The sequence below is a fragment of the Leptinotarsa decemlineata genome, unplaced genomic scaffold (assembly GCF_025532065.1).
Source record: "Leptinotarsa decemlineata unplaced genomic scaffold, Ldec_3_MD MMD2_tig00002159_RagTag_RagTag, whole genome shotgun sequence".
NCBI lineage: Eukaryota > Metazoa > Arthropoda > Insecta > Coleoptera > Chrysomelidae > Leptinotarsa > Leptinotarsa decemlineata.
Window position 1 is genome coordinate 6,621,508 of NW_027412574.1, and position 27,316 is coordinate 6,648,823.

A 27,316-nucleotide genomic window follows, 5' to 3' on the forward strand; every position below is an offset into this window, starting at 1 on the left:
ATCAAATTGCTGAAATATATGAAGAACTAATTAGATAGAATTTAATAAATATCGATATGCTTGAGGAAGCCATTTATATAGTAAAATCTGTTACGGTTTTGGGAATTGTTTATCGAAAATCCAACAATTAAGTGTTACTTGAATACCATATGGATTCTTATCATGGGTCCAATTTTTGGAACCTGTTCACCAGAAAACATAAGAAATATATGTAATCAAAATGTATCCAAACGAAAAAAGGATTTTAATGAACAGAAATGAATGGTATAATACTGTGATCAATCAATTTCGAACATTTTCTCTGACTCATAATACCAGTATGACTTAATTTCCACACATACAAACCTACCCAATTTTTTGACTTTTGTACCCTCCTGAATGTGACATTTTTAACTCATGATGATATTCCTGATTTTGACATTAGTCACTAGTATTTGTATTTCATCGAATGCTGGTGGAACTACTTCAATTAAACTGTATTCGATTTGTTGATTCAAATACATATAATAAAACGGTGACGTTTGATATAATTATATTACTATGACATAAATGAGGTCATCTTGGCAACATCACAAACAAGTAATATCGCAATTACTTTCTGTATTTATGTGTATAGTCATTTTGTATTTTGTATCATATATCATGAACTGTACCATGTATTGTACGACAAATAAACATTATTATGCATGAAGTTTAATAAATTCAATTTACTCAATTAATTCGATTGTTGATAATTTTCAAATGAAAGAATATTACCTGACAACTTTTAGAAAAACGTTTTTTTCATTATAATTATTTCATAAAATGAAATGATTGTTTTATGACATGACATGAAAATTTTGTTTAAAATCTGTTTTTCCGTCAACCAGTTGTCGCACTTCTACGAACGACGACATTCAGAAGTTTAAACTTGTGCGAGCTAAGGACTAACGAGGTCTTACCTTTTAACGTATGATTCCTAAAGCGGGTTGGTCGATAGCAAGTGAAAATCGATTGTTCAGCCTGGGTCTTGAACAGCTCTTGAGTTAATTGCGGAATCACGTGAAACAAGTACTCAAAAAATTACCAACATATTGAATGTAATCAACTCCACTTTATTTGAAGTGCACAATGAACAGCAATTGTATCCCATTCATATTCAGCGTGTGACAATTCTATACTATCTAAAGAAGTTTTACCTCGTCTTGATGACAGCTTGTACAGAATTTCAACAGTGCATTTCTTTTATGTCCCACTACCCCTTTTTTTGAACAGGTGAACTCAAAAATTCAAATTTGGGATAATGAAGTCAATGCATGAATAATTTATTTTGAAGTGAAATTTACAGATGAAACTTTCAAGATGGCGACTGGGCGCCATCTGGAAAAAAAATTGAATGGAAAGGTCTTGTGACACATCATTTTGAAGCTCCTGACGAATACTGCACCGCCCTAGAATATGAAGTCAATATCTTCACCTACTCAAATTCAATAATTTCCTGAAGACTGAAACATTAATATCGATATTTCTAGAAATATTCCTTTTTATCTACCATATGGCAATTCCAACAAGTCGGTAAGGTTTGTTAAGTATTCTTTTGTTAATAAAAACGACAAAAAATGTTAATACAACAAAGAACATAACTGTTCAGTTTGTTTTCGGTTATTCTAGTAGGTACCTCGTCAACAATCTATTAATACTGGAAACTATATTGTAGAACCTATATTTATTGATAAAAATTCAACAGGGTAACTGTATTTGAATACACTGGAAACTACTGTTGACCCTCTCACTGAAATCGTCGAAGTGAAACCTAATGCATTCGATATGGATGTTGTATTCCAACAAGATGGAGCACCACCACATTACTCCAGACAAGTAAGAAACTATTTGGATACTACTTTTCCCAGTCGTTGGATTGGCCATCGAGGTTCTACAGAATGGCCAGCCCACTCACCAGATTTCACACCTTTGGACTTTTTTTATGGAGCTTTTTGAAGCAAAAGGTGTACAAAACTGAACCTGCTTCAGTATTGGATATACGGCAGAGAATAATAAATATTTGTAGAGATATTGACGTTACTGTGTTCGGAAATGTTTGGCGTGAAATATTGGATAGGCTGTTGATATGTCAAAAAGTTCAAGGCAACCATTTCGAGCATCTTCTGAACTGACCTCAAGCTTATTACCTCATATATTGTAGTTGAATGTCAATGTATTCAGGCAATTATTGAAAGTTTTCCCATTTTGTAGTAGTTGAATATATTAACATTATATTCTAGGGTTGTGGAGCATTTGTCAGAAGCTTTAAAAAGATGTGTCACAAGACTCCCCTTTCCATTTAATTTTTTTCCCAGATGACGCCTAGTCGCCATTTTGGAAGTTTCATGTGTCAATTCCACTTCAAAATAAAGTATTCATGCATTAATTTCATTATCCCAAATTTCAATTTTTGTGTTGACCCGTTCAAAAAATAAAAGGGGGGACATTAAAGAAATGCACTGTGTAATAATCAACTCTGAGCTGAGGAAAATCCATATGGAATCTTTGAAGATCATTTTTAGCATCAGTTTTCAGTAAATATATGGCTTGGGTACTTAACCATTCAATCGGAACATATTTACCGTTCTTCTTGATGGAATTCCTCTACAGCTGAGACAACACTCAAAGTGTACCAGCACTTTTCAGCATTAATTCACCTTATCACTTAGATACAGTATACCTGCCCAAATCATTGGAATGGTAGGAGAGTTACGGAAAATGGCCTGCTCGATTTAGGTCATTATTTTATTCCACTCCCGTCGGGAATGATCCTGAGGAATCGAATTTACGCGACAATGAAAAATACGCCAGGAATATTTGCGTAAATACGACAATCAATGAGGCGAACAGTTGAATCTTGTGCCACGTGCGAGGGAGAACGTTTTCAATATTTGCGCCTATTTATTCATCAGTGTCATTTTCTATTACATAGTTCTTGATTATATATTGAAGTAATGAAACGTACGTTGAGAGAAATGAAATTGAATATCTAATATCATATTCAGTGCAAATCAATGGCATAGGTATATATAATTTTGTTGGGAAGACGTCTTTTTTGGTGGAAACCAAAATAATTTTTTCTGTGTACGATACTGAATTAAAATGACTTTTTTATATTATCTACTTATTAGTTAGTACAAGTCAAATAATATAATTTTTTTTCAGATGCATTTTTTGGTTAAATGTGCTGTTCTCCTTGCACTGGCAGAATCGACTTCAAGTCTCGAGGATTTTAGGCCATGTTCTGAAATATCGAGAGAGCTGCGATTTCCTTGCACATGTGCGCTAGGACCAATAGAGCAAGCTTTGGATGGAGACCCTTCAATTCACATGAATTGCGATAGAATTGTATTCCCTTCAGAAATGTCTTCATTACCATACGGATCACCCATAGTTTCTTATAGACAAAGGTGGGCCGGAATTCAGTCATTGCCAAGACAGGTAAGAGACACTTTGAAATGTAGGTACAGAGAAACTTTTGGAGTGGGATGAATTTGAAACTGTAGGCAGAACTTCATTGTTGGAGGGTAATCAGCTATAAGCTTTCAGCCTTATTCAATTCAGTTACACAATGAGTTTAAGCAAATGTTTAGAGCTATAAATTTCTTGAGTTCGCAGTACTATAGCTGAAAAATCCTTTTGAAGTAATAACTTCTTATGGGATAGTAAACCGTTTCTTTACATAACGCGTAACGTGGCTATTCTGTCTGGCTTCCCGTACTCCACACTCTAATCCACAGCCCTATCCGTATTTCGGACAGATGTTTCTCTCTCCTTTTTTCGCATGACTCAGTGTTCAGTGTGTGGTCGACATACATGTTGTCCGCAAAGTAAGGGATAAATTCAATATTTCCAAAACCAAAGGTCGTTTTACAAAACCCTGAAACACGTCGATTTTTAATTTTAATATTCCGCATTTCTACAACAAAATTTCATTATACAGGGAGATCCATATTGATGTGATGACGTCATCGGAAATTTTTTAAATGCAACACCCTATATTTGGTGTCAGTTTTAGATAATCCGTAATGAGCTGATTCCGAAAAGGTATGATACTTGGGGTCTAACGGACAGAATTTGAAAGATGTGCGCTCAGAAAATGAATGTTATTGATATCTAATAAAAGTAGAAATTATTTAATATTTTTTTCTAATGATTAATTTAACATTGGGAATGTAATCCAGTAATGAATACATGACTTTATTTCAGATGTTCGAACTGTAGTTCTTGCTGTATTTGACAGTAACGTAAACGTTGAATAAATTCTTGTTGAACGTTGTTTATGGTTTCTTGAGAAATATTGTTTATTTCTGTTCGAATTCTCTCTTTCAATTCTTGAATATTTGCTGGTTTCGTTTTATAAACAACATTCTTCAGATGGCCCCACATAAAGTAATCCAACGGATTTAAGTCTGGCTACCTCGCTGGCCATTCAATATGTCCACGTCTACCAATCCATCGGTTCGTAAACATTTGGTAGAGATACCTCCGAACATCTGCAGTATAATGTGGAGGCGCACCATCCTGTTGAAACCATAATCTTTCATAAATACTTCCAGGATCAATTCTACTGGGGAATAAATTAATTAAAGTAGGTACAAGATATCCTATTGAAAACTGAAGGTATGTTGGCCCGTCTAAAGTACCGTCGAAAAAGTAGGGTCCGATGATCCTGTTCTTACAATGACATCCCATACATTTACCTCTTGCGGGTATTGTGTATGAGGCTCACGCATCCAGTGGGGGTTTTCTTTGGCCCAGTACTTACAATTCTGACGGTTGACCCCACCATTCAATGTAAACGTGGCTTCATCAGAAAAAATTATATTTTTTACGAAGAGACGGTCTCGGTGACAGTTATCCATCATGGCTTCACAAAATGTATTCTTTTGTCTGGATCATTCTCGTTTAATTCGTGTAGAAGTTCGATTTTAAAGGGATGCCATTTTTCCAATTTTAATACTTTGTGTACAGTTGTTTTACTGACATCGATATCACGACTAACCTTACGAACAGAAGTGTGCACATCTTCTTCAAAAGCAAGTAGAACATTTAGTTTTGTATCATCATTTACAGAAGGACGACCTGATTTACGTGCATTTTCAAATGTACCAGTTTTTCGAAATTTATTCTCAATATTACTTACTGATGACTGCGTTATGTGTCGTTCTGGATATTTTTAATTAAATAAGTTACACACTTCTATCTGAGTCTCCATAGCCAACCATCATAAGTATTTCAATTCTTTGCTTTACACTTAAATTCATTACTACTTCAAATTAACTCGAAGCAATACTACAGAAAATTCACGAATTAGTACAACAACTACTTTCCTATTTAATAGTTACCGAACGTCAATCTAAATAATGACATTTCACAATAGCAAAAAAACTAGCCGCCTAGTTTTTTGAAATTAATAAGAAATATTTGTTATCACGGTTACTGTCAACTGCAGCTAGGACTACAGTTCGAACCTTTAAAATAACGTCATGTATTTATTACTGGATTACTTTACCATTGTTTAATTAATAATTAGAAAAAAATATAAAATAATTAATTAATTTCTACTTTTATTAGATATCAATAAAATTTATTTTCTAAGTGCACATCTTTCAAATTCTGTCCGTTGGACCCCAAGTATCGTACCTTTTCGTAATCAGCTTGTTACGGATTATCTAAAACTGACACCAGATACAGGCTGTTTTATTTAAAAAAATTACCGATTACCACATTACTATGGATCACCCTGTAAAATGAAATTTTGTTGTGAAATGTTGAATATTAAAATTAAAAATCGACGTGTTTCAGGTTTTCGTAAGACAACCTTTAGTTTTGGAAATATCGAATTTATCCCATACTTTAAACAGTTCAATCTAGGGAGTAAGCAGGTTGATACCTTAGAGAGAATTCGCGACGAGACCTGCGGAGTAGACAGATTGAGGCCCTGGTGTAGTCACATCAAATTCTAGAAAATGGCTCCCATTTTGGAGCCATTTTTAAGAATTTATATACAGGGCTATTCAAATTCATTTCTGTACATAGGGATCTCGTAAACGATAGGAGAAAGAGTGTCGGTTGAATTGTGGAAAAGTTGTGTATTTTAGAGGCTTATTCAATGATGTGAAGAAATCGAATATAGCTCTTTTGGTTTTGGAGATATACAAGAAAAACCAAAAAATCCCAAATTATTTTTTGCCTATATCTTCTTTATTCGCAGACATATTGAAAATCTGTCTACATTTCGCTATTGGCACTTGATGCGGGCTCTCAGAATATATCCATGAATCTTTTATACAGGGTGTCATCTGACTAGGGCCACCCCCATTTTTGAATTTTTAAATACGGACCTGTATTTTTTGTTGTAGTTTTTAGATCGTAGACGTTCACTTCAAACTGGGAAATTGAATTAAATTTTATATTTCGAGATGTTTCGGGAATATTCAATTATAATTGTGTTAATTATTTCCTTTTAAGTTACGGCCCTGGAAATTGGTTGATTGAGTTGTATAAAAACACAATAGCAACTTTCACGACTCCCTATGTATCGTATAGTTTTCCGAGAGTTTTTTTTTCATTAAGGGCACCTATTCAGATTTTTTCCATTGCTCTGAGCTTTTCCTACAGTGAACTTCGAATATGAAAACCTTTTATGATTATCTGAAACATATCTACAACAAAAATATTTTATATGTGTTTTGATGAGCAGAAAAAAATGGTAGCAATAATAACATCCGAAACGAACAGTACAATTATAATGAAAATTGAAATGAAGTAAGTAAAATTTATATACACCAAAACATTAATTGTGCAATAAATGTTCGAATTGGAGTCCTTCCAATTTGAGAAATTTTTAAACTCGGTTTTTCATATTATTCATTGCCCTTAATACACTTATTTGCTGCATTGTTGCGAAATCATTTAAAATCCTCAATCTCGAGTCTTCCACATTTTCTATCTCCCTGCCAGCGTAAATCCTATTTTTCAATGTCCCCCATAGAAAATAGTCCAAAAGTCCAGAACCAAAAGAGCAATATTCGATTTCTTTACATCATTGAATAGGTCACTAAAATACGCAACTTTGCCATAATTTTACCGACACTCTATCTCTTATTTGAATAGCCCTGTATATATATATATATATATATATATATATATATATATATATATATATATATATATATACAGGGTGTCCCTGGACTTCCTCTTTTCCTCTCGGGAATGTATAGATGGGGTCAAAATATCACCAGTACTTCATATAACTTTTTTTCCTAAAATCCTTCGTTACCAAGTAACGGGCCCTCGAAGTTACAAAATGAAAAATGTTTTTCTTTGATAACTTTTCTTTTTAGATGCCCCCACAGAAAGAAATCCAATGGATTTAAATCCGGAGACCGCGATGGCCATGAATATGGCCCACCTCTACCAATCCATCTATTGTGGAAAATATGGTTCAGATGGTCACGCACAATCAAACTAAAATGAGGAGGAGCGCCATCATGCATAAACCACATATCTCTTCGGGTTTGCAATGGAACATGTTCCAAAAGTCCATTCAAATCGTTCTGAATGAACTCCAAATAACGTTCTCCATTCAATCGGTCCTGTAGAACGAATGGTCCTATAAGATGGTTTCCTATGATACCAGCCCAAACATTCACGTTGAATTTCCGTTGGTGTTTGGTTTGCAATATCCCATGGGGATTTTCTTCCGCCCATATATGGAGATTATGAGAGTTGATAACTCCATCTCTACTGAAACCTGCTTCATCAGTGAATAAAACTCGATTAATAAAAGTCATATCCTCTCTTTGCCTATCCATGAACCAATTGGCATATTCCAGTCGTGCTGGAAAATCTTGAGGTGTCATGTCATGTACCTTCTGGATGTGAAATGGGTGGAGCAGTTGTTCCCTAATTATTCTGTGAATAGTGGACTTGGATGTATGGAACTGTTCTGATAGATTTCTGATGCTCATTGAAGGATCATCAGCGACGGCTTCCAAAATATTTTCCTCCAATACAACGGTACGTACAGTCCTAGGAGCGCCCTCACCACCTCGTTTTGGCAAAACTGTACCTACAATAATATTGAAATAAAACAACGTGCTCAAATTAATTATTTATCAATTATTACATACCTGTCTCCCTCAAGCTGCGATCGACACGCTCGAATGTTTCTCTTGACGGTACCGTTCGATTGGGAAAATGCTCGGAATACAGACGACGAGCTTCTGCAGTATTACAAAATGCTCGTCCATAAAATACATGCATATCTGCATATTCATTGAATGTAAACTGTTCGGCCATATCAAAAAAATTCAAAATATCCTATAAAATATTGACAATACAATGATAGTCATATGACAACGCACCACTCAACAAAACAAAATCGCATTCCAGTTTCTCATTTTTTATCAAAACTTTCTAAAAGGTTTTTTGTCAACATCTGTGAAAGAAATGGAACATAATTATTCCCTGGATATTTTTCACCTGATCATGTGCAGCCGTTTTTGTAGTTCATTCGTTTGCTTTTTATTAGTATAGTAAATATTTTTTCCGATGTGCTTTTTTTCAGCTAAATTTAGATTCGTGTTAAAGAATTTCTCCCATAAAATTATAATTATCAGTGAAACTCCTCAACAGTTTAGCTGTGAAGAAGAATTTGAAACATTCGAATGTTGAGTTTCATGAGATTCAGATAACTGATCAACACGAAACGTGATTATTCCACACGTATTATGTACATACAAAATATGGAATGAATTCGATATTTCATAGTAGAGTAGCTTGTTAGTTTAAAAACACCACGAATCTACAGAACTTGATATTTCTTTTGAAAAAATATCTGCTATCACAATTGTGACTTAAACTTCCATATAGGTAGTGTACTTTTTGTTTACGACTTCATTTTAGCATACTTTGTATTATTCCTGTTATAAATGTTGTTGAATTAACGTTATCATTATTATTTCTGCTTTGATTATTATTCATTTCAAATAATGGTGGACGAGCGGGTTTGATGTCGTCGAGTAGAACTACATTTTTATCAAGACTCGTTGCTCCGATCGCCTTTCCACACGAGTACTTTTATTCATAAAATTGTCCAAGTAACCTTATTTTGTTGAAAAATATTGAAAAATATCTGTCATTTCAAAGTTTTGGGGTGTGGACCATTGGGGGTAGTCCGTTCCTGACTTTGTAGCAAAACAACTGACTCCTGCATGAAAGCTCATCGACGGAATTCATTTGTTTAGTCAATTACCAAAATTTGGATGATTTTGAATATTCACTTGAAAAGTTATCAAAGAAAAACATTTTTCATTTTGTAACTTCGAGGACCCGTAACTTGGTTACGAAGACTTTTAGGAAAAAAAGTTATATGAAGTACTGGTGATATTTTGACCCCATCTATACATTCCCGAGAGGAAAAGAGGAAGTCCAGGGACACCCTATATATATATATATATATATATATATATATATATATATATATATATATATATATATATATATATATATATATATATATATATATATATATAAACTGCGATTTCGTGTCATCTTTGAAAGACCTTGTGATTACAAGGACTAACTCCCAACTCAGCTACGGGTGCAGCTATAGCAACCTGCGTGACCTCCGGGTAGCGGAGATAAATCAAACCAAGATAAATCAAACATGAGAGAAGGATATTGAGTGGATAAGGTATTATCAATGGGAAATAATTCTTTGGACAAGCACTCATACCAAAGTGGGCAAACCGCAGACACGTGTTTCTGGATGTTTAGCCTTCGTCAGTACGGTACAGCCAAGTGCAAAGGATGGACAACACTTGGTTGCAAGAAAGGGATCGAAAACATCAACCGGATTCACCATCAGGGGCTAACTGCGATTTCGTGTCATCTTTGGAAGACCTTGTAATTACAAGGACTAACTCCCAACTTAGTATCGGGTGCAGCTATAGCAACCTGCGTGACCTCTAAGTCCAAGATAAATCAAACATGAGAGAAGGATATTGAGTGGACAAGTTATTATCGATGAGAAAGAATTCTTTGGACAAGCACTCATACCAAAATGTGGCAAACCGCAGACACGTGTTTCTGGCTATTTAGTCTTCGTCAGTACGGTACAGCCAAGTGCAAAGGATGGACAACACTTGGTTGCAAGAAAGGGATCGGAAACATCAACCGGATTCACCATCAGGACTAACTCCCTTAGTCACGGGTGCAGCTATAGCAACCTGCGTGATTTATCTTGTCCAAATAATTCTATCTCATGTATATAATATATATATATATATATATATATATATATATATATATATATATATATATATATATATATATATATATATATGTGCAAATGTGCGGTTGGCTCCTGTTGTTGACTCCGTTCGTTTGTGTTGTTTCCTGATGGCGGCAAACGAGTGTTGCCCATCTTTACACTTGGCTGCACCACGCTGATGAGGCCAATAGCCAATATATATATATATATATATATATATATATATATATATATATATATATATATATATATATATATATATATATTTGAATTGAACAAAATGGTGGTGAAACGTAAAAATCACAATTAAGTTGTATATCACACTTGGTTTTTTTATAGTGTTTCATTTAAAATAAAATCAACAGAGAAAATGAATTTTATTTACAAGACAAACTACATTGAATAGTCGAACTGACATCTCTTTATTGAATATACATAAGTTGTCAGTTCATACAATTTCTGATCGATATCTGTACTAGGTTTCGTCAGACAAGGGGTAAGGTCTGGGGATCGAGCTGGACGGGCAATTAGTCTGTTGGTCCCCATAATTTTTTTTCTACAAACTACAAGATTTGATCAAATAGTTAGGTGTAGTTTGTGAAAATACTATAAATCTCCCACAAGCAACAACTTAATCAATCAGAAAAAAAACAATCCATTTTGTTGGGAATATTGAATCTAAATGTTCCCGTACTATTGCTGTATTATGGGGGAGGGGGGCACCGTCTTGTTAAACATTTTGTATTTCACGGTGAATGTTCAGTGGCAAGTCATCTGAGTAGCCATCAAACTCATTGGGTATAAAATGTAGATGCATTTCACCATTCAAATTATGATCGTAAAAGGAAGGACCTAGTATGTTTGCTCCTGGAAAATCGTTTCTCTATGTAAATAATCATTTGTATATTACACTTTTGATGGATGCTCGTGTCAAACCAATCATTGTTGTCATATGAATATGAGGGAACTTTTTTTTTAATCATAGTTTCTATTTCTCTTTGATATTCAGAAAAAAAATTTTTGATTTATATTTTCTTCATTTATCTAATAGATGATTTGTTTAAAAAAATAAATTTTCATGACTATTTCTTTTTAAATACTACTATTACAATTTCTTAATATTTTTCTATTTTTGCGTTTGACAAAACATGGTTGTTATTGTTTTTTTTATAGTATATGAAAAATATATATCGTAAAAATTAATTTGTTTAAAACAAATTGTTTATTAATTAAATAAAGAAAATAAAAATGAAAGAAGTTTCTTCTCAGAATATCAAAGAGAGAAATTATGATTCAAAAAAAAGACGTTCCTCAATATTTAGTAGCAAAAAAATTGTTGATCAACAAATGCGTTTTTAAACAATTGATTTTTTTTAACAATCATTTATCACTCATAAAAATCCCCCAAAAAAATTCAATTATAAAAAATACTTTTGTTTATATCAATTTTTCAAACAAATAGAGCTGAAAATTATGAAAAATCAATTTCATGTAACTTTAAATAATAATAATACGAATAAATTTGAAATTGCTTCAATTGAATTTTTCACTTTTTAACGTCTTTGGTTATCAATAACAAAGTGGAGAATCAAAATTATTCAATTTTTCTAATGGAAATTTATTTTGAAAGCTTTCAAGAAAAGCTCCAAGGAGTGGAAAAAATGAGGTTTTCAGTTTAAAAATCATCAGGGTTTCTATGTAAATTCAAAACTTGTGAAAATTGGGTAATTTACTAAAGTATATCTAATAAAATAATCATGAGAAAAATGTTTTTTCCATGAATTTTCGTTTATTCCAGTAGCTAGAAAGTATGTAAATTTTTTTCTTGATAACAATATATATTTGGCTAAAATAAATTTTCAAAGGTCCGTATTGGTCAGCGTGTGCGGGACGCGCATCGCCCGCTTTTAGCGCTATTTTCGGTTCTAAATCAAAGTTCTAAATATTGGTGATAGAGTTCCGAAAAGTGGGACTTTTTTTTAGGAAATTTCCTCATTTTTAATTTCCAACTTCTTCATTTCTACTCTCAACCACCAAATCTTACTCTCCTTCCGTAATCGCTTTCATTAAGGTGGTGAACTTTGCGTATCCTGTAGCATTACATAAATTCTATTGAATATTTTAAGTAGATTTTTCAGAAACCCCTAGTTCGTGAGCAATTCCTCGTGAAGAACAATCTTAATCAGACATATTTTTGTAGCTCACCAATCCTAAATAAAAAAAAAGGATTATTTCCACTTTGTTGATATTTATGATATAATATTCCCTTAGCCACATTTATTCGTTTCCTCACACTTCCAGAAAAAGCACATCTAGATTTATTTCTGTCAAATGCACCCCAGTCTCTCTCTAAACTCTAAACATTTGAATGACGAATTGAATGAATTTGAATGACGAAAGACGATTTCTATTTGATTTTGCATTAGTGAACAGTTTATCAATTATTTCGTCATTTGAATACATTTTCAGTACGTAACCGAGTGCATAAACGTCTGATACTTCCTAACAGATATCAACAACTCATTAATTTTTTCCGTCATGGAAATCAAGCAAAGACTACGCGTTTAAATATGGTGAATGAAGTCAGATGCTCTTTAATTATACTAAATTTCACAACAATCGTATTTCGAACAAAACCAATATTTTCGTCACTTCTAGTATTGAGAATTATGAAAATATTCCGTATCAACATTGATTCAGGAGAATTCAGCTTCGAAACAAGGATTACATACTGTAATGGGAACGAAAACTCCCCGAAAACCTTTGCAAAACATGCCACCGTGGACCAGCCTACCCAAGCTGAGGTGTAAGGAATCGTGCCGACAGCTGAATGGCTGCAGGGTAATCAGACTACCTCTGGTAATGCGGGGCTCTGCCAGGGGTGACTAACTCTTCCCTTGCTACTCGTGGGAACACCCATAAATGAATCAACAGAAACAACAAAAACAAAAACCAATCCCGAGGCTGAGACGGAGGCTAGGGATGCACAGAAATGCTCACACCAATCTACCGCTTGGAATGAGGCTGGACATAGCAGATCACCTCCAACTTCCTACGTCGGGCGCCAAGAGCTCCGCATTGAATAAAGGCCAGCTGCCCCTGCGGGAAAGTTCCTTCACTTGTGTACCTCCACGGAGGGAAACCCAAGAAGGTTGAAGAAGCCACGCAACGACAGTAATATCGCTGCTTCTTCCAAAACCTTCGCGGAGGCCAACGTGAGACACCTCAAAGTTGCCAAAGAAAGAATGTGTTCGGCGAGCCTTGGTTTACACCTGCCAATATGAAGAAGATGTCTCCTACTCTACTACAAAAATTTACAAGAAGAAAAAATACGAATATTCGATGCCTTGCGGTATTTCATAATCGAAATTGTTGGGTAATGTTTGAGGTATGCCAATAGTTGAATAAGTTTTGAAAAAATAAAACAATTCACAAAAGAGCTAACGACAGGACCGTAATTAAAAATTGTTGTTATTTTGAATGAAATGCTTTAAAAATATCAAGTGTGATAACACCAATAAGTTGCGATTCCATTTCTTTATCAATATTTGTAAAAAAGAGACTGGCTCGTATTAAAAAAAAATGATGGTGACACGGTACATTTTGAATACAATATTTTTTCCTATTTTCACGATAGTTTCCTTTTTTCCAATTCAATCGTCTTCATATCTGTTACGCTTCAGAATAGTAATAGCAACGTTACCACGTGGTGACAGAAACGGCCTGTATAACGCTGTCTCTTTAAAAAATAAGGCAAATTTTCATTTTTCTCAAAAATATTCATTTATTCACCAATTTCAATTTTGTCCTATTTCAAAGTAGTCCACCTCAGTGTTTTTTCCAATCCTCGAAGCAGTTCTAATATGAATTTTCTGGTATGTTCTTGAGCTTTCTCAACGACTCGGTTTTTATCTCCTCAGTCGTCGCGAACCGCCATCCTTCCATTGGTCTCTTCAATCTTGGGAACTGAAAAAAGTCCTAGGGGGGCAAGTCTGGTGAATACGGTGGCTGAGGCATGAATACGGTGTTGTTTTTGACCAAAAATTACAAAAAAGCAATGACAAGGGAGCAGGTGCATTATCGTGATGCAAAATCCATGAATTGTTTTTCACAATACCAGACGTTTTCTTCGTATTGCTTCTCGCAAATGGCGCATAACTTCAAGGTAATACTCCTTATTGACGTAACGACCGTGTGGCAAAAACTCCTGATGCACTACGCCATGGTAGTCGAAGAAATCAGTGAGGAAAAGCTTGACACTTGATCGAACTTGGCGTGCTATTTTTGGTCTTGGCTCTCCTGGTTTCTTCCATTGGGACGATTGGACTTTGGTTTCGATATTATAGCCATATACTCATAATTTGTTTGGAGATGGTTGACAATGTTTCATGGTTCATTTCATTAATTTGGACTTCCATTTTCTGATAAATTATAAAATGATTTGAAATCCCTGAAAAAATCGATAAAATTGAAAAGATTCGCTAAAAGAATAACAATTATATTAAGCAAAAAAAAAACTAAAATTACAACGAAAAAAGAAATACAAGCAACAATTGAAAATTGAACAAGAGATGAAAATTCAAATTAAAAGATTTCATGCCAAATTATTTCACGACGTTTCGATTATTAGTATTCACAATCGTCTTTTATATCAAGCATTTTTTATGCTTGATATAATTATTATTTTCCAGCTAATCTTTTTGATTTTCTTGATTGTTTCAGGGATTTAAATCGTTTTATATAATTATAGACAATGGAAGTCCAAACTAATGAAATGCATATACTCATGACTCGTCACCAGTTATGACCCTTTTAAGCAAACCTGGATCACCTTAATTCAACAATTCCTGAGCGATGCTCATACGACTGATACCTTAACAGATTTTGGATCATAGTTAAAACACCTTTTGTATCAGATGAAGGTTCAGTGTATATGAAGAAGCTTCGATGAAATCATTCGAGTATCAGACGGTAGGTACTGTTATCTTGGTAAGATCTATCTTGCACTACGGCAAGGTTGTAGGTGATCAGTCCGTTGCATTCAGCAAGATCGTCTTTCTTCTGGACCAACTATAAGCAACTGCATGAATTTTCTTTGTGAGGAATCTTGAGAAAAATACTTTTTTCGGCAGTTATTTGCTATAACCCACTGTGTTTTGAATTTCAATAGTAATTTTTTTAGAGTAATTATTTCGTTGACATATCCTCCATTCAATCTTCGAATTATTATTATCCATTGTTTCGGATATGCTGTTAGTTACCTCGTTCACAAGCAAATGGGGCGATGACAAATCTGTTGTTTGTTGTCTGCTTCAGCCTTGAAATTCAATTCTCAATTATCAGAAATCATCGACTTCATGTTGATGATAGACACTACCTTGCACTGACGAGTGGCCAAACAGCCCGAAATCGGTCTGCAAGTGTATTCCAATAATTGAAAATCTATTGCGGCAGTTGTATCGCCAACAGCATATGCAGGAACAACTTCAGTGAAGACACCGGTCGGTTATAATCCAAAGCCCTTCGTTGTATTAGCCAGGGGAGTAGTTGTTTTCTGAAAGGTGTCAGTCCATTAACCTACAGTGTAGGGAGTTGAGACTGGCCTGAACAAATTGTTCCTCTGGATGATTAGATTTATAGCCAGTCTTCAAGCATGCACACTGAGCCCTATCAGGCTAGCAAGGCGAATCCAGCAAAATTGCAAAAAAAATACATCAAGTTGTAGCTAATTAGTTGTTAATTAGTTGCCAACACAACAATTTTGTTGCTCGTGCCGATCCTTAGAAATCGCATATAATGCTATCGTGATATCAAGGTAGCAAGGTAACTCAATAAATTATATACTTTCCCTTTGATCTTCACAGAATATTTAGTTGCTAAACCTTGGATATAGCAAAAAAAAATTGAATATTTTTTTTAAACTTTTTTATGATCTTGCTATCTTGAAACTGTTTTTTCCTAGAATTGAAGATGTTCTAAATTTGTTGCTCACCAAGAGTAAACTTAAATACACCTTCAGTAACAGCAAAAAAATAGTTGAAACCGATCGGCCGATTTTCATTTTTTTTTATTTTCCACGTTATTGCTATCTTGAAACTGGTTTTCCTCAGAATAAAAAGTGTTTCAAATTTGTTGCTCACCAGGAGTACACTCAAATGCACCTTAAGTATCAGCAACAAATATTTGAAACCGATCGGCCGATTTCAATTTTTTTTTTCAGTTTCCTCATTCTTGCTACCTTGAAACTGCTTTTCTTTGGAATGAAAAGTATTTTAAATTTATTGCTCAATAGGAGGGTACTCAAAACACCTTGTTGTGAAAAGGTGAAACCGATCGGTCGATATTTAAAAGTTTTTTTTCTCTTTCCTCGATCTTGCTATTTTGATACTGGTTTTCCTGAGAATGAAATGCTCATCAGGAGGATACTCAAATACACTCCGAGAATCAGCAACAAAATAGTTGGCCCTGATCGGCCGATTTTTAATATTTTTTCAAATTCTTCCTGTTCTTGCTATCTTGAAACCGGTATTTTCTGAAATACGGAGTATTATGAATTTGTTGCTCATCTGGGGGGTACTCAAATTCACCTTGAGTATCAGCAACAAAATAGTTGGAACCAATCGACCGATTTAAATTTTTTTTTTCATTTTACTCGTTCTTGCTACCTTGAAACTGGTTTTCCTTGGAATAAAAAAGCGTTTCAAATTTGTTGCTCATCAGGAGGATACTCAAATATACCTTGAGTATCAGCAACAAAATAGTTGAAACCGATCAGCCGATTTTTGAATTTTTTTTTCCCGTTCTTGCTTTCTTGAAACTGGTTTTCTTGGAATGAAGAGTGTTTCAAATGTGTTGCTCACCAGGAGTATACCCGAATACACCTTGAGTATCAGCAACAAAATAGTTGAAACCGATCGACCGATTTTTATTTTTTTTTCATTTTCCTCATTCTTGATACCTTGAAACTGATATTCCTTAGAATAAAAAGTGTTTCAAATTTTTTGCTCATCAGGAGTATACTCAAATACACCTTGAGTATCAGCAACAAAATAATTGAAACCGATCAGCCCATTTTTAATTCTTTTTTTCATTTTCCTCGTTCTTGCTTTCTTGAAATTGGTGTTCCTTAGAATAAAAAGTGTTTCAAATTTGTTGCTTGCCAGGAGTATACTCAAATACATCTTGAGAATCAGCAACAAAATAGTTGAAACCGATCGGCCGATTTTAAATTTTAAATGAAAAAAAAAAATAAAATCGGCCGATCGGTTTCAATTATTTTGTTGCTGAGACTCAAGATATATCTGAAATACTTTTTATTCTAAGGAAAACCAGTTTCGAAATAGCAAGAACGTGTAAAGAAGAAGAAAAAAAATTGAATTCCGCCGATTCAAAATTTTTTAAAATCTGCCGATCGATTTCAACTACTTTGTTGTTAATACTCAAGGAGTATTTGAGTGAACTTCTAGTGAGCAACACATTTGAAATTTTTTCATTCTAAGGAAAACCAGTTTCAAGATAGCAAGAACGAGGAAAAAGAAAAAAAAACAAAAATCGGCCGATCGGTTTCAAATATTTTGTTGCTGATACTCGAAGTGTATTTGAGTATACTCCTGATGAGCAACAAATTTGAAACACTTTTTATTCTAAGGAAAACCAATTTCAAGATAGCAAGAACGAGGAAAATGAAAAAAGAATTAAAAATCGGCCTATCGGTTTCAACTATTTTGTTGCTGATACTCAAGGTGTATTTGAGTATACTCCTGGCGAGCAAGACATTTGAGACACTTTTTATTCTAAGGAAAACCAGTTTCAAGATAGCAAGAACGTGGAAAATGGAAAAAAAATGAAAATCGCCAATCAGTTTCAACTATTTTGTTGCTGATATTCAAAGTGTATTTGAGTATACTCCTAGTGTGTAACAAATTTGAAACACTTTTCATTCCAAGGAAAACCAGTTTCAAGATAGCAAGAACGAAGAAAATTTAAAAAAATAAAAATAAAATCGGCCGATCGGTTTCAATTATTTTGTTGCTGATACTCAAGATGTATTTGAAACACTTTTTATTCTAAGGAAAACCAGTTTCGAAATAGCAAGAACGTGGAAAATAGAAAAAAAAAAATTAAAATCGGCCGATTCAAAATTTTTAAAAATCTGCCGATCGATTTCAACTACTTTGTTGCTAATACTCAAGGTGTATTTGAGTAAACTCCTAGTGAGCAACAAATTTGAAACTTTTTTTATTCTAAGGAAAACCAGTTTCAAGATAGCATTCCAAAGAAATGCAGTTTCAAGGTAGTAAGAATGAGGAAAATGAAAAAAAGAATTAAAAATCGGCCGATCGGTTTTAACTATTTTCTTGCTGATACTCAAGGTGTATTTGAGTTTCCTTCTGCTGAGCAACAAATTATTTAAAATTTTTTCGCTATATCCAAGGTTTAGCAACTGAATAGCAATTAAATATTCTGTAAAGATCAAAGGAAAATTGTATTATTTATTGAGTAACCTTGCTACCTTGATATCACGATAGCATTATTTGCGATTTTTAGGGATCGGCACGAGCAACAAAATCGTTGTTTTGGCAACTAATTAGCAACTCATTAGCTACAAATTGATGTATTTCTTTTTGCAATTTTGCTGGATTCGCCTTGCTAGCCTGATAGGGCTTGCTCACTGACTTTGTGTGACATTGTTATAAAGACGTAACAAAACTAACTTTGTTATGGAGACGGGAGACGTAAAGACTCATTTTATCAGTTAGAAGGATACTCGCACACATGTTTTATTGATATGAGGAAGTGCATTGTAAGTATAATATTATTTGAACAAAATGGATCAAAATCGCATTCTATGTACGTAGTAGACGAACAGGGTTAGATAATATTTTCGCTAATAATTCATAGATCAAGGACAGGCAAACTAACTACTTGAAAAGACGGTCATCATTTTATTGAATTGTAATAAGCGGGTTCTTAAAACAGTTTCTGACGACCCATGACATTTAAAGGTTAGTAGACGTAAATGGTATTGCTCTCGTCCAACATCAAGAATGCTATTGATAATAAATACTGAACAATACTGATTTGAATGTCGATATGTAAGGGGAAAGTTTCAAAAATAGTTTCGCTTCGTACACATTGAAAGGATACCGTGAGAGATACCAAGATGGGTGAATAAAAAAAAGGTTGCTCATTTCAGAGCTGATTTGAATGACGTTTAAAAATTCAAAATATTCCGATCAGTTCCGAATGTATTCGAAAAGAACGAAAGTTCGCTAGTTTCATTTTAATTACGTTATTTACGGTGATAATTTTAAAACAAAAACACTTTCTTATTATTACTTCATCAGTTGAACAAGATGGCGCTTACAAATTTTCAATTCAATGTTTCGTCTTAGAGAAACCATCACAAATTGTACGTTTTTATACGGACCGGTAAATAGAAACTAAATCTTCTGTAAAGATCATAAGAAAAGTATAGAATTTATTGTGCTACCTTTGCTACCTTTATATCACAATAGCATTATTTGCGATTTCTAGGGATCGGCACGAGCAACAAAATCGTTGTTTTGGCAATTAATTAGCAACTATTTAGCTACAAACTGATGTTTTTTTTGAAATTTTGCTTGATTTGCGATGCTATCCTGATAGAGCTGGAAAAAGAAGTCATCCGAATAAGTTAGTCTCTTTGGAATTTATTTCACTAATGCATTACACATATTCAAAATATCTTGAATTTCAAAACGTCTCTAAAACAAGCTCTGTAATGAACAATTTTTTCGAAATATAAAATTGCTTTTATTCCTGTTTCTGATTTTCCCATGCTGGTCTTCCTTCTCTTGGACACACTGTACACTTTGTACGATATTCTAACTACTCGATTTCAAATTATAACCACTTTTTAAATTGAAAGGAGGATATTCTTCAGGTGAGGGAAGTTTTTGAGGACAGGAAGATAAAAATTGAGTTCAAAATAGACTGTGTAGATCGTGTGTAGATCTGAAAGTTTCTTTCAGATACAAACAAGAAGAAAAATGCATTTATAAACAACTACATTGAATTACTCGAAAGAAAAACATCATTTCGAAACAATTACTTTCATATGCACATAAAATTACACGAAAATCAAAATTTCCCATTCAGTTCGTACTAAAAACATTCGTTATGGAATAGAAACAGATATTCCTAGCAATGTTGCACAATTTAATATAGGAAACAGTAATACCTAATATAAAATATCACTTACATGGAACACTATCATCATCAATGATGTACTTCGATGTTTTGACGCTTGTCTTAACATTTCACAAGCACTTTTTTGTGAAATTTTCCGAAATAGTATGGAACGTTCTGGAAAATCCCGGAACGTGCCAGATCACTGTGCAACAATCAAAGAATATATGTTGTGGTAGCCCTTTATCCTCCTACCATGAAAAAATCCCATTTTCAACTATAAGCATGATTTTGAAGATATTAGGACTAGAATTTTCGACTTTAAGCTTTGGCCTTTTCAAACCAACTGACCCAATCTATACTATCTATACTAATATTATAAATGTGAAAGTTTGGATAAATGTATGTATAATTTTGGTCACAATATAACGATGAGTATTAAGTGAGTCAGAAACATTCTTGCTCCTTGAGAGCTATCTTCACAATGCACATTTAAAAATATCTGTGAAATTCTTATAAAAACTGATACAATTGTCGTTTTAAGTATTTAATATAGATACACTTTTTTACACGTAATTTGGACGAATCGTTTGAAAGTTATCACGGTAAGAATAACTTGACGCAACGCAGTAAGCCATTACGCGTCGCGTCTACTGTGAGACGACGGGGGACGATACGTGAGGGTAGAGGGGCACTCTGAGTAATGAAGCGCCATCGCCGAGAACGCGACCTAGATGCGGGCGGACGCGTGGTCGGTGATGGTTGTGTTAGTCTTGGGAATTTTTTATAGGTAACATAATTCGATTCTCGAAGCTATTCATTACTTAGTGCAGTTGGCATATTTTTATAGTCGATGTATATTTAAAGTTGCCCGCTCTCATATTAACGTACATCCGAAGCTACTGAACCTAGAATTTTGAAATATACAGGTAGGTTCTTTGTATAGCGTTAATAAGCATCAAGAAAGGAAATCGGGAATTTCCACCCCCAAGGGGGAAAATAGGGGCTCAAAGATTTTATTGAATTTCGTCAGTTTTGAAGTTGGAAACCTGAAGTTTTGGGTTGATAAAAAAATTTTGTAACTTCATTTGTTTAAAATGGTCTGTCACGAAACTTAATGTGACAAATTAAATTCTATGAGGGCAAAACCGCGGACAACAACTAATCTACTCTAAATAACGGACTTACGAAAACTAAGATACGTGTTTCGCTATACAATAGCTACCTCAAGCTGAAATTTGGTTGAAGAATTGAATGGATTCTCATCAGGAATCTGCCTGTTCTTTCAAGAGCGTGCCTTTGAAGACATAAAGGCTGGAAGTTTCGTCCTCTAAGAAGTTCTAAAGCAGTCCAGAACATTCGAGAGTGTTCGACAGTATTCCTATATACTTTGTTAACTCTTTGGATTCCTCATCCAAGAAGGAAGTTACCGATTCCATCTGAAGGGCACACTTTTGTAAATGTAACGACCGCAAGTTTCGAGCTCTAGAAATTTATAGCACAGTTCAGAACACCTAGACAAAATATTTCACAATTTCCAGAACGTACTGGAATATTTCAGAATGTTGTGGAATCTTCAAGAATAGTTCCGAACAATCTCAATGTTATGGAACATGGTGAATCATTCAAGGTTTCCTTTGTATGGATAGATTATCCATTGGTAGGTATCTAGAAAGAAAGATTCAGCTCTGTTACGCCAGCGACCCAAAGTACAAAGATCGCATTTACAAAATGCCAAAATTAGGTACTTTTTAGGTGCTTTTTAGGTATCGGAGTCAAAAATTAGGTGCTCTGTAACTTACACAGCAAAACAATACTCAAAGTTGCGTTGATAGAATTATGTAATGCTAGCAACGCAATGAAAATAATTATTGAATAATGAATGTTAAGGAAACACTATTAGGTGCTTATTGAGGGCTAAATGGTGAGGATCGTGAAATTTTTCAATTAATAAACAAAATCTTTCGAATTCGCTAAACAACAGATCTAAGAATCAGGTCTCTCGAAATCGAGGACGAATGCTCAATCAATAAAGTGCTAATCAAGTGCTCACTAGATATTCATAGTAAACCTAGATTCTATAATACCTATGGGGCTCATAGACTTGCAAATCACCATAATTGATGTACTGAGTATGGTATTTTCTCACTATCTCACTATGGAATCAAGATTTACTATAGATATGTAATGAACACCTAATTAGCACTTTATTCTCATGCCCTTATTTATTGAGGAACGTACTGTAAGAACTCAGTCCAACAGGCATAGTGGTTTTCAGATCCATAAGCCCCATAGGCATTATGGAATCTAGGATTACTATAAATATCTAGTGAGCACCTAATTAGCACTTTATTCTAATGCCCTCATGATAGTGAGAAAATACCATAAAGACTCAGTACATCAGTCATGGTGGTTTTCAGGTCCATGAGATCCATATGCATTATAGAATCTAGGTTTACTATGAATATCTAGTGAGCACTTGATTATCACTTTATTTTGATTGTCTATGTATCAGGTATCTCGAATTATTTTGTTCGCTTATTCGCGGTCGTTTTCATCTTAATTTCTTGCAAGCACCTAATTAACCCTTTATATTACCACGCTTAGTTTATACCTGATTGAGCATTCGTCCTCGTTTTCGAGAGACCTGATTCTTAGATCTGTTGTTTAGCGAAATTGGAAGATTTTGTTTATCAATTAGAATGTTTATTAATTAGACAATCCTCACCGTTTAGCACTTAATAAGCACCTAATAGTGTTAACTTAACATTCATTATTTCATTATTATTTTCATTGTGTTGCTAGCATTACATAATTCTATCAACGCAACTTTGAGTATTGTTCTGCGGTGTAAGTTACAGAGCACCTGATTTTTGACTTCGGCACCTAAAAAGTACCTAATTTTGGCATTGCGTCGCTGGCGTAACAGAGCTGAAAGATCCGCCGACCTTTCATGACTAGAAGATGATTAGTTAGTTTTATGATAGTTAGTTTTATCTTCCTCGTTGAAGATGATCACTTCGTTATCGAAACATGTGTCGAGGTGTTGAAAATAACGATTTGGTGTTGGGAAAAAACTCCAGTAATATTCATGGAAGATGATGCTTTTATTGCAACTACCACACAATCTCATATCACTTTTCTGAGGGAAACCCGGTAGATATCCTATAGGTATCTGATTAAATTCACAAAAGTATGTTCAAAACTATCAATTCGAATTGTGTAACAGGTGAGTAGGTATCTACCCTCAAAAATAGATATATAAAAATATTAAGCATTGAATATGTGAAAGAAACCATTGTATGTCAAAACACGTGTTGCATTTTTGTAAAACTGTTTATTGAAAATCACACATTGAAGTGTTTCTTGAATACGTTATGGATTTCTATCAGGTTCGGCCAATTCCATCATATGTCGAAATTTCAAGTTTTTATGTCGTAATTTCCGAGTAACAAATAATAAATATGCGCTTCCGCAAATAACAGACTGTTAATGAAAATTTTATTCCTTGTTGGTTTTTTGGATCGATTTCCAAAACAATTTATAGAATGAATACATTTTAATGAAATACACTTTATGAATGTTTTATCAACATTTACAAAATGAGACATTTTAGTTGAAACCACTAAGTATTCTTATTTGACAATTATTTGCAGGTTTACTCGTCAACAGACCTTCCTCTCCGAAGTATAGATCTTTCAGGAAATTCTTTGAGGAGGTTGACGGATAGATTGCTTTTGAGTCTTCAAGCAACTTTAGTCGAACTTAGATTGGCAGATAATCTTCTGGGGGATACTTTGAATCCAATATTCTCAACAACAGAATTGCGTGGTCTGACTCATCTTCAGTTATTGGACTTGAGTGGGAATAGTATACGAGCGGTTGAAGAAGGAATCCTAGAAGGGTGCGATAACCTCCAGGTGAGTAGATTTCAACAGTTCAGGGTTGGAAAAGGAACTTAGCAAAAAATAAATACTCAATTTTTCCATCACTTTTTCAATTTTGATGGATATTTGTGGCCTTTTTTTCAATTTTTTTTTTCGAATATTACACGATGAATGTATATATCGATGATGAATTTATATATTCATTTTATTTACCTCAATAAATTTGGAAAACTTAATGGAAATTTCATTCTAGTTACCATTGGAAGAAGTGATAAATTAACAGATACAGTATTTCAGCTATAATAGTTCTAGCTCATTCCTTATGGAAAAACACGTGCAAATTTGGAAAGGTTCATTCTGGCTTTTTTGGACTGGGTCTGACCCAGTTTACACGGAAGGAATAAAAGTCCGCGCCTCGTCTCTGCCAGACGTCCATTCTGTGTGAATTGGGCCTTAAACTTTTAGAGCCCACTCCTTCATTTTTGCCGTCATACAGTAGATCAATCAGAATCTACCGCGCGTACAGCGGGAAATTCAAATCCAATAGATGAATAAACTTGTTCCGAGCTCAAAATCCCATGTATTTTCTTATCGGGCTGAACTTTCTTGCAATTTCATGACATCCGATCGGAACCTTGTGGAACACCCACCTCGAGTTATGTGTGTTTCAGATAGTGAGAGGGAGAAACGTGTGACGTAATCGATGCAGAGAAGGATGGAATGAGATTCGGAGCGTGGTCCTCCTTGGGAGACTGCTTCACTCCTCGGCCAAAAGTGGAGGAGTGGGCTCTAAAAGTTTAACGCCCAATTCACACAGAATGGACGTCTGGCAGAGACGAGGCGCGGACCTTCATTCCTTCCGTGTGAACTGGGTCTGAGGTCCAAAACTTGTCAGAATGAACATACTCAAATTCGTACGTGTTTTTTTCATAAGGAATGAGCCAGAACTCCTATAGCTATATTACTAGATACTCTAGAAATTATTACTACTGTCAATGATCTTTTTATTGAGAACGTTGACATGCTCATAATATATTGAAGAGTTACTGAAAAATATGAATTGAATATCAAAAATACAAACCCCATTTCAATGTCCAATCTTCTACCGCTTAGTTTCATAAAGATACTGCCTACGAGTTAGCAAAATTATCAACTTTTCATATTGTCTTGTGGGGCAATACACATATTGCCAAGAGTACATTCGTCACACAAAAAAAAAACAGACTAATATTCCCCCAAGAGACTCATGTAAAAGATATTTTTGTGAACATAAAATTTTAACATTCTCCAGTATATTTGTGATAAAAAATAACGTGATAATGTGATAATGTGAAATAATGTGATAAAAAAAACGAGAATCATGAATATTACGGGAGTTTTTTGTAAACATCAAACCGTGATGTCAACACCTCGACAAGTGTTTCGATCACCAAGTGATCATCTTCAAGTTTAATCTTTCTCAAGTTTGATCTTCCTCTTGGAGATGATCACTTGGTAATCGAAACACGTGTCGAGGTTTTGAAATAACGCTTTGGTGTTAGGAAAAAACTCCAGTAATATTCATTACTACACCAAAGGTTCCAAACAGTGCATTACAAATACGAAAATTATGGTTACTGTACCAGACATGGCAATTATCTAAGACTTCACAGACATAATACATCACTGTATGAGAATAAACCGTTTCACATAGGAATAATTTCAAATGTTTAACTTCAAGTCCAATGTAACAAGTCACAAATTATTTAAAATACTTTGTCTATCCTGAATTTCATACCGCTACCATGCGTGTACTCCCTCACAATCCTCAAGGACTGATGGAGATCCTTTTCTCTAGAGGCATAACGTTTAAGATCATCCATATAAAACAAATGGGAGACCTAGTGCGTCCGGTTTTCAGGGGTGTCACAGTTATACCCTCGAGTATTTCTGAGCGCAACGGATAATGGCAATAGTGAGATGCATAAGAGAAGGGGACTGAGGGAATCGCCCTGAAATACACCTCTTCTTAAAGTGACCCACCCTGTTTGGACTCTTGCTTGACCAGATGTTATGGTGAAGCGAATTCGCCAAAGTGGTACCAGTTGTTCAATGCATCTCACTATTTTGTCGGGTACCGCAAGACATCTGGACAAATGCAAGATGAACTCATGCGATATTGTATCAAATGCTACGGTAATCGATCCATGCCATAGAGAGGTTACGCTTATACTGTATCGTGTCCTGCGTTACACATCTATCGATGAGTAGGTTCTCTTCACATCCAGCGACTCCTCTCTTTGACACGAATTTAAGCATGTTATCAATCTGTAATTCTTAGGAATCGATAAATCTCTGCTTCTTGGGTTGAAAACGGCCCCCCTCGTTCAATCAATCCGGAATCGGCTGCTCTCCGTCAAGCCATGAGTTGAAAATTCTGGCCAGATGGCGGTGGGTGATTGGTAGTTTTTTCCATCAAATCGACCTGGAGTTTTTGGAACCCACAAGGGCTCTTTGAACGTTATCCGGGGTTATCGTGTTGCGCAGGTCATTGAGCTCAGGCTGTCGAAGTTCTCTGCCGAAAGCTTCGAACTGCACTAAGGCTGGAGCGTCTAAATTGAGTGGCTGCGGTTGTTCATAGATGTCCTTCTAGAAGGATTCTATATGATCAGCGGACGACGGATTATCCACAACACGCAGAGGCTCTTGGAATAAGCGAGAAGGTTTCTCGCAGAACCTGAGGTTTTCCGCGATACTTCCCACTCACCGCACTAGTGACTTCTTGGTAGCCACTAACATTCCTAACATATCAAGGCAGTGCTGTTTGGTGGTCAGCAGCACTCCTGGACTCGCAAGTGTGATGGAAACGTTCCGCGTCAGAGTTTGGCGGCTATTCGCCGCACGCAGTGTTTTCATAAAAGCCATTATCTCTCTACCACTCGTCCTCTACTATATTTTCTCTTTCTAAATTAAGCTT

General features: G+C 34.8%; 1 protein-coding gene across 1 annotated transcript in view; it reads left to right on the top strand.

Annotated features, from left to right (window-relative positions):
- The window catches only part of LOC111511011 (uncharacterized), a 134,602-nt gene that overhangs the window by 76,560 nt on the left and 30,726 nt on the right, over positions 1 to 27,316 (top strand). The window contains exons 2-3 of the mRNA XM_074177146.1: positions 3,187 to 3,462; positions 24,130 to 24,393. Of these exons, the coding sequence (XP_074033247.1) occupies positions 3,187 to 3,462; positions 24,130 to 24,393 (540 nt within the window). The remainder of the gene's footprint in view (positions 1 to 3,186; positions 3,463 to 24,129; positions 24,394 to 27,316) is intronic.